A 13174-nucleotide genomic window follows, 5' to 3' on the forward strand; every position below is an offset into this window, starting at 1 on the left:
GCCTGCTGTTCTCTGCAGGGCGGAGCCTGCAGGCTCCAGGGCAAGGAAGATGCCCAGGACTTCAAGGAGCTGGTAAAGGCCCTGCGGGTGCTGGGGTTGTGCACAGAGGAGCTGACTGCAGTCTGGGCTGTGCTGGCCACCATCCTGCATCTGGGCAACATCTGCTTCTCTTCTTCAGAGGTGGGCTCCTTGTGAGCAGGACCACGGAGCACACAGGATGGGCCGTGATGGTTTGCACCATCAGGACAATGATGACACCAAGCCACTGTGCGTGGAGAGTCACAAAGCCCTGGGCTGCCTCTGGAAGATGGCAGACCCCTATTATATAGATGAGGACAGTGAGCCCCGGCCCTTCTGCACTCGCACCCTTTGTGCCGCCTTTTGTACTTGTCTGTAACCCGTAAGAAGAGCACCTGGGGCTAACCAAGAAGCTACTGGCTGAGGAGTACTGGGGAGATCCTGTGACACTTAAAAAAAAAATAACAACGGGGCTGGGGATTTAGCTCAGTGGTAGAGCGCTTGCCTAGTAAGCGCAAGGCCCTGGGTTCGGTTCTCGGCTCCGAAAAAAAGAAAAGAAAAAAAAAATAACAAAATTTAATTCTCATGACAACACTGTGCCCCAAGGGGTATTGTTTTCCCTCTAGCAATAAGCAGCAGAGGGTCAGAGAAAGAAATGGACCAGTCAGAACTGCTCAGCTACTAAGAAAAGACAGTCAGGACTCACACTCTGGGCCTTCAGCCCCAGAGGCCGGCTCACTGCAGTCCAGAGCACTTCGTACACTCTTGGTTCTTCTATTTCTTTCTTTCTTTCTTTCTTTCTTTCTTTCTTTCTTTCTTTCTTTTTTTTTTTTTTTTGGTTCTTTTTTTTTTGGAGCTGGGGACCGAACCCAGGGCCTTGCACTTCCTAGGCAAGCGCTCTACCACTGAGCTAAATCCCCAACCCCTGGTTCTTCTATTTCTTTATTGACTTTGAAACGGAGTTTTACTGTGCAGTCCAGGCTGGTTTTGAACTCACAGAGATTCACTTGCCTCTGTTTCCCAAAGCAAAACCTGCCTGTCCCTGTCTGAGGACTATTGCCATCACACAAGCAAAAGCTCCTTCTGTCCCTTCTCTGTCCAGCGGGAGTCCCAGGAGGTGGCTGCTGTGTCCAGCTGGGCCGAAATCCACCTGGCAGCCCGGCTGCTACAGGTGCACCCAGAACACCTAGAGGGGGCAGTCACCAAGAGGGTCACGGTGAGTCTGAAGGGTGCTGGGAAGGTGGGAGGAGCAACCTGGAGCACCTGTGAGTATGGGCCCGACGAAGCATTTCTCTGGTCTCCAGGACACACCCTACGGCCTTGTCTCCAGACCTCTGCCAGTGGAAGGTGCCATTGATGCCAGGTAAACTTGGGGATCAGAGAGTGGAGGCCAGGTGAGGCGCTCTGCGGGCAAGGCTCACTTAATGGTGCCCACAGGGATGCCCTAGCCAAGACCCTGTACGCGAGGCTCTTCACCTGGCTTCTGAAGCAGATCAATGTGCGGCTGTCCCCACCGAGGGAGGCAGACGGTGTGACCGCCATTGCTGTTGTGGACGTCTTCGGCTTTGAGGTCACCCCTGGAGGAGGGGAAGGGCATCTCATTCCAGCTCCTCCCTACACTGCTTGCCTGTCTAACCTGTGTCTCTCTGCTGGCTCCTTCTGGGGCCACTGAGTGGAATCTCGGTTGGGTGCCCTGGGTAGGGATGGAAAGGGAACAGGTCCTGGATCTTGGGTCTTTAGAGTCTGGTTGAGGCTGGATCTTGGGGCTCTCTGTCTACTTGACTTTATCTGCATGTTCCTGGGGGGAGGGTGATCCCCAAAGCATGTGCCTTTCTCAGCTGAGGCCGGAAGCCCTCCTGGGTTCCCTCTGGGAGGGACTGGAGCCCACCACAAGCCCCAGAGCTATCTGTTGTGTCCCGCCCCTTGCTGGCTGTGTGACCTCACATGGCTAATTAATCCTTCTGAGGTCACTGTCCCCAGCAGTACAGTAGGCAATGTCAGCAGGCCTTGCTGCCTACAGGGACATCACTTGGGAGAGTCCTGTCCTGCTTGGCTTCATAGACACACATGGCCACCGCCCTCTGCTGGGTTTGTCACCTCCCACATACCAAGGAGGAAAGAAGTGGGGCCTCTCAAGACTTCCAGAGGTCACAGCTGTGAACCCCTTTCCTAGGTGTTACCCCCTTTTGTGGGGATGGCTAACAATAATCGGGCTTGAATATCCCCACCCCCCGGTTCCTGGATGGGCACTGTTCACTGCCCCGTGTGTCCTGCCCTTCCCTAAAGGTGCTTGGCGACTACTCTGCCCCAGAAGGGAAGGGTTGCATGCACATCTGCTCTGGTGTGGGTTTGCGGTATGCACAGTTGTGCTAAGCCCTTCTAGCTTTGTGCTTGTGTACTGTGGCTGCAGAGGAGAACACTAGAGGCAGGCGGGAAGGCTTCCTGGAGGTGCCAGCAACAATGGGACTATGGGATTCTGAGTGCCATCCAGGCAGAGGCACCCTGCAGACCTTCTCCAGATGGGTGTGGTCAGAGCTCGAGAGGCTCATAATTGGACCAGAGGGCAGAACTGTGGAGGACTGGTGTATGGCCTATAGACTGCACCAGTTCCTTTTGACTTCTCCCTCTTGGCTGCAGCCTCAGCTCTGGGGTATCATTCCTTCTAGAGTCCTGAGGAGAAGGAGGGGCAGCCCTATTTGCCAGGCCCCCACCTCCTGTGCAGATCCCCCTCCTTGTTCACTTGCCCTAGGCACTGCGGGTGAATGGCTTAGAGCAGCTGTGCAGCAATCTGGCCAGCGAGCGCCTGCAGTTCTTCTCCAGCCAGAGGCTGCTGGCCCAGGAGGAGGTATGGGGCTGAGCACGGACTTTGCAGGTGACCCAGAGCACTGTCTTGAACAGAGGCTGAAGTTGTCACAGAAAGACTGCCTGAAGCCCCCTTTCCACAGTGGGTGGGAAGGGCTCAGTCTTTAACCTCCCTTTGCATACGTAAGAGGACAGTCTCAGGGTTGGGGGATTTAGCTCAGTGGTAGAGCGCTTGTCTAGCAAGCGCAAGGCCCTGGGTTCGGTCCTCAGCTCTGAAAAAAAATAAATAAATAAAAAGAGGACAGTCGGGGCTGGAGAGATGGCTCAGCGGTTAAGAGCACTGACTGCTCTTCCAGAGGTCCTGAGTTCAATTCCCAGCAACCACATGGTGGCTCACATCCATCTATAATCAGGTCTGGTGCCTTCTTCTGGCCTGCAGGTGCATACATGCAGGCAGAAAGCTGTATGATGTATACATAATAAATAAATAAATGTTTAAAAAAAAAAAAAAAAAGAGGACAGTCTCTTGTGGAGCTCTGTGAGCTCGCCCAGCCCTGCATGTGGGCTGTTTTTTTATCGAACTCTGGTTGTTCCTAGGAGGTGTGCCAGCAGGAGCTGCTGAAATGGGTGCCTATTCCCCAGCTGCCAAGGGAGTCCTGCCTGGATCTCCTGGTGGGCCACCCCCATAGCCTCCTAAGCATCCTGGACACCCAGACCTGGCTACCCCAGGTGAGAGCAGTCAGTGACACGCAGGGTCAGGGATAAGGAATGGGGGGCCCTAGGTAGCCAGGATAAAGCCCAGCAGGGCTTCCTGTGAGACAAGGGTATAAGGTGGGAGACATAGCCTTCCGCACAGTCTGGGAAGAAGCATTCAAAGTCCTATACTCCCACCGAACACTTTATAAACATTTAATTTGATGTGTCCTACATGTATGTGTCCTACATGTATGTGTGCATGCATGGTACTGTGGAACCTCAAAAGAGGATGTCAGGTCCCCTGGAACTGGAGTTAGGATGGTCACAAGCTGCCATGTGGGTGCAGGGAGCAGAGCCTGGGTCCTCTGAAGGAGCAGCAAATGCTCTTAACCACAGAGCCATCTCTGCAACTCCTTTGGGGTTTTGGGTTTTTTTTTTGTTTGTTTTGTTTTGTTTTGTTGAGACAGAAAGTTACATATGTGGCCTCAAACTCCTGATCCTTTTGCTTTCACAGTTCCCCCCCCCCCATTTTTTTTAAAGATTTATTTATCATATGTGAGTACACTGTTGCTGTCTTCAGACACACCAGAAGAGGGCATAGGATCCCATTACAGATGGTTGTGAGCCACCATGTGGTTGCTGGGAGTTGAACTCAGGACCTCTGGAAGGGCAGTCAGTGCTCTTAACCGCTGAGCCACCTCTCCAGCCCATGTGCTGGGGTTAAAGGCATGCTCCACCAACAGTGTGCTAAAAATGCTTCTTGGGTTAGTAACTGGCCAGTGTGTGTAAATATTCCCTGTGACACATCGGCCTCTGCCTCCTTATCTTTGAACTCCCAGGGAGAGCAGACAGTCGTGATTATCAGAGGCTGTCAGTGTGACTTAACCTCTCCTCTCCACAAAACTGAGCTGCAGGAGGGCAGGGCCTGTCTGAAGAACTCCGGCTGTACCTGAGGCGTTGACAGATGGATTCATGTGTAGGGATCATTCTGAGGGAAAAGGTCCAAGACGAAAGATTCAGTTCTCTCTTGGAGCCCAGGAGAGTGGGGAAGAAATGGTAAGGGCTGGAGAGATAGGTGGCTTAGAGGGTAAGAGCAGAAGACCCAAGTTCAATTCCCAGCACCCACATGGTGGCTCACAGCCATTAATATAACTCCAGTCTCAGGAGATCTGATGACCTCCTTTGACCTCCCTAGGCACCAGCCACGCATGTGGGGCATACGACGACATACAAGCAAAGCACACGCACACATTCAAAAGGAAATAAATCTAAAAAATAACTAAATTTAAAAATTTTAGGCTGGGTGGGGTGGTACATGCTTTTAGTCCTAGCATTTGGGAGGCAGAAGCAGGAGGATCTCTGAGACTTCAAAGCCAGCCTGGTTTATAGAATGAGTTCTAGTATAGCCAGGGCTACACAGACAGACCCTGTCTCAAAACAACAAAGAAAAAGAGACACACACACACTATGGGATTCTGAGTGCCATTCTGAGAGAGAGAGAGAGGAGAGCCTGTGTGTGTGTGTGTGTGTGTGTGTGTGTGTGTGTGTGTGTGTGTGTGTGTGTGTTGGGGTAGTGTATAGTTCAGTGGTAGAGCATTTGTCTGCTGTGTATAAGACAAGACAGTGGATTCAGTCTGTGGAGTGATTCTTTAATCTGGGAGCAGTCAGATTTCTTAATTCTAGGCCAGCTTGGTCTACGAAGTGAGTTCCAGGACAGCCAGGGATACACAGAGAAACCCTGTCTCAAAAAACTGGGGGAAAAAAAAAGATAATAAATTCAATTTCTTGATTCTAATATAAACTCCACCTGATGTGGTGATAAACACCTGTCTGTCAGCACTCACGAGGCAGAAGCAGGGGGGAAGCAAGTTTGAAGCCAGCACAGCTTGGTGTAAGACAGACAGACAGACAGACAGACAGACAGACAGACAGACCGGGTTGAGCTAGGCAGATGTCTGGTGGGCAGCTTTGTGGAGTCACAGGGACATGCGTAGGACCCAAACCTTTGGGAACTGAGGTTGCAGGGTGGACACCAAAAATAAAGTGACCCTGGGAGGGCAATATGGCTCAGCTTGGAGGAGGGCTTGCCTAGCAGGCACAGAACCATAGGTTCGATTCCCAGCATGGAATGAAATCAGGCGTGGTAGTGCTGTTCTACAGAACAACCTAAGCCAAAGTACTGCATCTTGGGAGTTCAGCTCTGCCTCCTTGTAAAAGATCATTCCCAGGTAGATGGCTAATTGTTTACATTCCCTCATAGACGGGTGGAGAGGGTCACAGGACCTTGGCTCTCACTGCATGTGGCCTGGGGAAAAACCAGCATTTATGGGCCAGGGGAGACTATGGGAGAGGGCCTCGGCTGTGGTAAGACAGGAGCTCACACTGGGGTGACGCAGATATTGCCCCTCCTCCCTTGAGAAGGGATTGGGACAAAGGGTGCACACCTGTGGTCCCAGCACTCTACAGGTAGAGGCGAGGAGGGCCATCCTTGGCTACACAGTGAGTTGGAGGCTAGCCTGATCAAAAGGGACTGTATCTCAAACATGAACAGTGGTGCCTGGTGTCTTTTTTTTTTTTTTTCCTGGAGCTGGGGACCGAACCCAGGGCCTTGCGCTCGCTAGGCAAACGCTCTACCAATCCCCAACCCCTGTGCCTGGTGTCTTTAATCCAACCTTTAATCCCCAGTGTAGCGTCCTGGGTGCAGACGCAGGTGGACTAATGTGAATTCAAAGCCATCCTGGTCTTCACAGGGAACTGTCCCCCAGTCAAAGAAAGAGAAACCCTTTCACAGGAGTTTCTCAAGTCCCGGGTTCACTCTTTTTCTTTTTTGTGTTTGTCTGAGCACTGTGTGTGCCTGGTCCCAGGGGAGGTTGGAGAAGGGCATCGACTGGATTCCCTGGAGTTAACAACTGGAAGCCATCATTCATATAAGGGCTGGGAACTGAGCCTGGGCTCTCTGGCATAACAGCCAGTGAGTGCTTTTACCAACTGAGCCAGACCCTCAGTTTCTTTTAATTCCTTCAGGCTTCCTCAGAAATATCACATCTAGGGCTTGGCAGAGGTGGCCTGAGGTGACTCTGACCTTCTCAAATAGTACCTGGCTAGTCATGGAGAAAGGGAGCACACTGTAGGGACTCCTGCAGACTGAACTGACTCTCCCTGTCTGAGGAAGAGTTCTGGGGAGACAGATCTCGTCATGGCTAGGTCGTACGGGGCTGCGGCCTTCAGGAAGGATCAGGGCGAACGCAGGGAACACCAAACATGTACGGAGCCTGAGACAGTGTGGCTTCTTCCTTACCAGGCCACAGACCACACCTTCCTCCAGAAGTGCCACTATCACCATGGTGACCACCCGAGCTATGCCAAGTCTCAGCTGCCCCTGCCAATCTTCACGGTGCGGCACTATGCCGGGACCGTCACCTACCAGGTATCTGTTCTTGGGCACAGAATGCAGGTGAATCAGTAGGGCGGAGTCATGGTAGTGTCTGCCCCTCCCAAGCTGAGTCACCTACCAGATGACAGTGTTGGAGAGATCCTCTTCCAAGACGTGGCACTGCTTCTCCACCTGAGCCTCAGGCCACACCCAGTTCCGAGCGATGATGATGATGATGATGATGATGATGATGATGATTTGTAATAGCTCCTCGGCTCAGGATGGGCCTTGTTTTCCTATGTTTTTTTTTTCTTTTTTCTTTTTTCTTTTTTTTCGGAGCTGGGGACCGAACCCAGGGCCTTGCGCTCTCTAGGCAAGCGCTCTACCGCTGAGCTAAATCCCCAACCCCCAGGATGGGCCTTGTGAGCCACTCCCATCCTTGCTGGAATTTTTTTACATTTGTTTTTAGTTAATTGGCAAGTGCATGAGTGTCTTCTCTCTCTCTCTCTCTCTCTCTCTCTCTCTCTCTCTCTCTCTGTGTGTGTGTGTGTGTGTGTGTGTGTGTGTGTGTATACATATGTGGAGGGCAGAGGACAACTCTGGGAGTTGGTTTTCCCCTTCCACAGTGTGAATAGTTGGGCTCGAACATTCGCCCTCGGGCTGGAGAGATGGCTCAGCGGTTAAGAGCAGTGACTGCTCTTCTAGAGGTCCTGAGTTCAAATCCCAGCAACCACACGGTGGCTCACAACCATCTGTAATGGGATCTGGTGTGTCTGAAGAAAGCTACAGTGTATTCGTATACATAAAATAAATAAATCTTTAAAAAAAAAAAATTCGCCCTCAGACTCGGCAGCAGGTGTCTGACTGACCCAGTTGTTATGCAGTTTTCTTTCTTAACCACTGAGCCATCTCAACTGCCCCTTAACAAAACACCCCCCCCCTTTTTTTTTTTGGTTCTTTTTTTCGGAGCTGGGGACCGAACCCAGGGCCTTGCGCTTCCTAGGCAAGCGCTCTGCCACTGAGCCAAATCCCCAACCCCAACACCCCCCCCCCTTTTTTTTAAACAATTTTTACTTTGTGCGTGAGAGTTTTGCCTGCACGCGTCTGAGAATCGTGAGCGTGCCCGGTGCCCTCAGGAGTCATCAGATCCTCTGGGGCTGGGGTTACAATTGGATGGGAGCTATTATGTGGGTTCTGGGAATCAAACCCAGATCCTGCAAAAGAACGGCCAGTGCTCAACGGGGGAGCCATCTCTGCAGCCCCAAGTTGTCATCCTTTTAAAAAAATAATGTCTTGGCGTTTGGTTATTTTTTGAGACAGGGTTTCTCAGTGTATCACTGGCTGTCGTGGAACTCACTATGGAGACCCTGGCCTCAAACTCAGAGATCCACCTGTCTCTACCTCCTAAAGTGCTGGAATTGGAGACGTGAGCCACACCCCTGGCCCTTGGTTTGGGTTTTGAGACAAGGTCTCGTGTTGCCTCGTGCAGCCTTTAACTTTCTTTGTGGCCAGGGATGACCTTAAACTTCTGACTTTTTTGCTTCCAGTCCCCAAGTGCTGGGACTGCAGGTGTGCGGCACCCGTTCAGGGTTTAGGCAGTGCTGGGACTCAGAACCCAGGGCTTGGGTATGCTAGGCAAGGGCTCCTCCAGCCGTGCACAACCCTGTCCCTCAGATTGGGTTTTGATTAAAAACGAAGAAGCAGCCAGGTGTTTAAACCCAGCAGAGGCCGGCGGATCCTGAGTTCAAGGCTAGCTGGAACAGAGGGAGTTCCAGGACAGCCAGGGCTACACAGAGAAACCCTGTCTCAAAGGAAAAAGAAAAAAAAAAAGAAACCATTCTGAGTTTTATGTGGAGAAAGGCGTAGGGATAATCAAGAGAGTACTGAAGAGGCGGAGGGCAGAGGAGACTTTTCTCTATGGTAGCCAGCTGTTCTACAGCACAGGCCCTGGACTTTACTAAAACCTGCTCCCATCGATAGGTTCCACGGGCCTCCTCTCTTGCAGGTGCACAAGTTCGTAAACAGAAACAGGGACAGCCTGGACCCCGCCGTGCTGGAGATGCTCAGGCAGAGCCAGCTGCAGGTGACCCAGCTTCCTTTTAGGGGGCCATCAAGCTCTGAGGGGCTGGTCCTTGACACCTGGGTGGAGGAATGGGCATGTGCAGGGTTCGGTATTTAGGGCTACCTGCTCCAGGGCCTGTGTGGCGGGTGGACAGGTCCAGGATAGAAAGAGCTGAAACTCATGTCACCCCACACAGCTCATGGGCAGTCTGTTCCAAGAAGCAGAGCCCCAGGCTGGGACCGAGCAAAGCAAACCCACATTGGCCTCTCGATTCCAGCAGTCCCTGGGTGACTTGCTAGCTAGGCTAGGCAGGTGAGAACTGCGCCGCCCTTCCGCTGGACCCCAGAGGGAGGATGGAGGGTAGTCTGATCTGAGACTATCCCCCTTCCACTCTCAGGAGCCATGTCTATGTTATCCACTGTCTCAACCCCAGCCCTGGAAAGGTGAGCTCCCTTCCCCGAAATCTCACCCCTGCTGTGCTCTCCTCCGCCCCATCCCACCCCACCCCCAGGACCCTCTCCTCTCAGCCCTACTCCTGACTCCAGCTCTCCTTGGCTGTGTCTCTGGCTCCCAGCTCCCAGGCCTCCTGGATGTGGAACACGTGGCAGAGCAGCTGCGTCAGGCTGGCGTCCTGGAGATCATAGGCACCCGAAGTACCCACTTCCCCGTACGAGTGCCCTTCCAAGTCTTTCTGGCAAGGTAGGATTCCATGGTGAGGTAGCAGAAACCAACACCTGACAGAGGTCAATCCCAAGTGGGTGGTCTTAGCAGAGAAGCAACCGTGTGTCTGACTTCCAACAGGCTTCCCTTCACCATTCCTTACATACATGCGTGCTCACATGTTCACTCACACATGTGCTCGCTCACACCTGCTGGCTCACACATGTGCTCATTAACACACTGACTCACACATGCTCATTCACATGCATTGCATATTCACGCATGCATGCTCACACACACATTCACTCACACATGCATGCTCACACACACTCATACATGCATGCTCACACACATGTGCTCATTCACACACTCACTCACACATGCATGCTCACACACACTCACATGCATGCTCACACACTCATACATGCATGCTCACACACATGTGCTCATTCACACACTCACTCACACATGCATGCTCACACACACACACACTCGCACATGCATGCTCACACACACACTCACTCACACATGCATGCTCACACACACACTCACTCACACATGCATGCTCACACACGATTGCTCACACGTGCTCATTCACAAATTCGCTCATACATGCTAGCTCACATATGTGCTCATTCACACTGACTCACACACATGCATTGCATATTCACACATGCATGCTTACACACTCACTCACACATGCATGCTCACACACAATTGCTCACACATGTGCTCATTCACATACTCACTCACACATGCTAGCTCACATATATATGCTCACAGACACTTCCTCACACATGTACTCATTCACACACTTGCTCACACATGCTCACTCACATGCATACTCACACATGCTTGCTTACACACATTTGTTCATACACACTTGCTCATACGCGCTCGCTCACATATGCATGCTCACACATGCTTGCTCATACACATTTGCTCAAACACACTCGCTCACACACGCTCAATTGCACACGCGTGCTCACACACACTCGCTCACACTCCTTTCTCTATTTGCCTCATCTCAGTGCTAATGCTCTGCTGGAGATGACGGGCACCCTGCCTGCCCTGGGACCTTACCACGGAGCCGGCTGAGCACAGCCAGGATCATGAGGCTGTGACTGAACAGTGAGATGCTGGAGCACAGTTAGCAGAGCCGTTCAGATTGATAAGGGATGGCCCCTGCGTCATGGGGACAGTGAGGGTACAGCAGCGTTTGAGGAGGAGCTCAGAAACATCTAGGAAAGCTGGTGACTAAATGTGAGGCCTTGGCTTGGACCCGCCTCTTGCCACCCCCTGAGGCTTCCGTCCAGGGCTGTAGCCACCCTCTCTGCCTGTGACTATCTTAGCTGGGGACAGCCTGGCTGAGGGGTGGAGCCTGAAGCAGGCAGTAGATGAATGCAGTGAGTGTTTGTCCTTGAGCTAGAGAATGACAGGAGAGAAGGTGCTGCCCTTGCCCTGGGACAGTTGCCAAATCACTGACTGCCACTTCTTCCAGGAAGTTCTGAGCTCTGGATCCTGAAGGACATTTTCTTCCCAGGGGCCGGATCTCTTAATGACCTGCGGTGCAGTTCTGCCCTGCCCTGCCCTACTCTGCCGTTCACGGTCGTGCATTGAGGTCCCCCAACCCCCACCCTGTGTTAGTGTGAATCAGGCATCCCAGAGAGCCACTGGGTCACACCTGTTGCTTCTCTGGCCTTGCCTTGCCACCTACCTGTCCTTTCTCCAGAGCGGAGGTCTCACCTGGCCTGCTCTCTGCCGGACGTCAGCACCCCGCCAGGCTCAAGCTAGGTGATTTCACTGTCAACATGACACACCCTAGAATCTACTGGAAAGAGACTTGTGTTTTGTTAGGCGTGTGTGTGAGACAGAGAGAGAGAGAGAGAGAGAGAGAGAGAGGAGCAGACAGAGAGACAGAGATGTGTGTGTACCATGAGCATGCTGGTGCTTGCACATGCCAGAGCAGTCGAGTTGGATCCCCTAGAACGGTAGTTATAGGCAATTGTAAGCCAAGTCATGGGTGCTGGGAACTGAACCTGTGTCTTCTGCAAGGGCAGCCTGTGCTCCTAACCTCTGAGTCATCTCTCCAGCTCTGGAAGATGGTTGGGGTGTTGTTGTTGTTGTTTTGTTGTTGTTGTTGTTGTTGTTGTTGTTTTGAGACAAGGTTTCTCTGTTGTAGCCCTGGCTGCTTTGGAACTCTCTCTATAGACCAGGCTGGACTCGAACTCCAGAGATCTGCCTGCCTCTGCTACACACACCCCCAAACACACACACTCTAACACACACACTCAAACACACACACTCTAACCACACACACACACACACACACACACACACACACACACACACACGCCCAGATGGACAGTCTTAACTGTCCTGATCGCCCGTCCTGGCAGCGCCATTCCCTGGGTAGGGAGTCCTTCATGAATGCCAGGATCCACTGTCTCTGTTTATGCCTGTGGTAAGATGTGACCAAAGGCGCAAGTTCCTGCACCAGTGGTGGGCTGTAACCGTAATTAAAGCCAAGTAAAGGGGTTGGGGATTTAGCTCAATAGTAGAGTGCTTGCCTAGCAAGCACAAGGCCCTGGGTTCGGTCCTCAGCTCCGAAAAAAAAGAAAAGAAAAGAAAAAAAAAAAAGCCAAGTAAACCCCTTCTTCTCTAAGTTACTTTGTGGCAGGAAACAGGACATGGCAACAGAAACCAGAACACAGAGTTTCCCGAGTTGTTGATTGACCCAGAAATTGAGTAACTATCAATGGGTTCACATTCAGCTGTCAATCAAGCATCAAACAAAAACAGAAAACAAAACAAAATGGTCCTTGCTCTTCTGACCTCGTCGTCTCTGTGCCTTTTTGGACAGGTTCCGTGCTCTAGGGTCCGGGAGACAGAAAGCTGTCTCTGACCGGGAGAGGTGTGGTGCCATCCTCAGGGAAGTCCTGGGGGCAGAGTCACCCCGCTATCATCTTGGAGCCACTCAGGTACACGTGAGTGCACGGGGGACGTGAGTGCAGGGGTCCCTAGAATACAGCATGTGACCAGATGTGGGGAGGTTGAGGCCAGAGGAGAAGAGCAGGCATGCCCAGTCTGCTTCCGAATCCTCCCACTCCCCACCGCCCACCCCCTACCTCACCCCCACCTCCCGAAGCCTGCCTCTGCCTACAGGTTCTACTGCAGGAGCAGGGCCGGCAGCAGCTAGAACAGTTGTGGGCTCAGCGGCGCTCACAGGCCCTGCTCACTCTGCACCGTGGCCTCCGAGCCTGTATCACCCGTCAGCGGCTCCGTCTCCTACCCCGGATGCAGGCTCGTGTGCGGGGTCTCCAGGCCAGGTGAGCAGGTAATGGAGCCAGGACCAAAGTGGGAAGGTGAGGCTGGGGAGCCCAGGCTGGCTTCAAACCCTTCTGGATCTGAGATTATATCTGCCCATTCTGCCTCAGCCTTCTGAATCTGAGATTATATTGGCCCATCACCACACCTGGCATCCAGCAGCTGCTCTGTCCATCCTGCCTGGTTGCTGGAGACAAAGACTGCAGGGATGGGGTTGGGGATTTAGCTCAGTGGTA

General features: G+C 52.4%; 1 protein-coding gene across 2 annotated transcripts in view; it reads left to right on the forward strand.

Annotated features, from left to right (window-relative positions):
* Myo15b (myosin XVB) overlaps positions 1-13174 on the forward strand; it is a 37483-nt gene that overhangs the window by 6141 nt on the left and 18168 nt on the right. For both annotated transcript variants that reach the window (NM_001402394.1, XM_087574481.1), the window contains 13 exon segments: positions 19-180; positions 1121-1234; positions 1323-1381; positions 1456-1588; positions 2768-2863; positions 3418-3549; positions 6818-6943; positions 8895-8972; positions 9148-9263; positions 9349-9394; positions 9526-9650; positions 12475-12592; positions 12777-12940. In NM_001402394.1, coding sequence (NP_001389323.1) covers positions 19-180; positions 1121-1234; positions 1323-1381; positions 1456-1588; positions 2768-2863; positions 3418-3549; positions 6818-6943; positions 8895-8972; positions 9148-9263; positions 9349-9394; positions 9526-9650; positions 12475-12592; positions 12777-12940 — 1469 coding nt within the window.

Source organism: Rattus norvegicus, chromosome 10, assembly GCF_021556685.1.
Source record: "Rattus norvegicus strain SHRSP/BbbUtx chromosome 10, alternate assembly SHRSP_T2T, whole genome shotgun sequence".
NCBI classification, from domain to species: domain Eukaryota; kingdom Metazoa; phylum Chordata; class Mammalia; order Rodentia; family Muridae; genus Rattus; species Rattus norvegicus.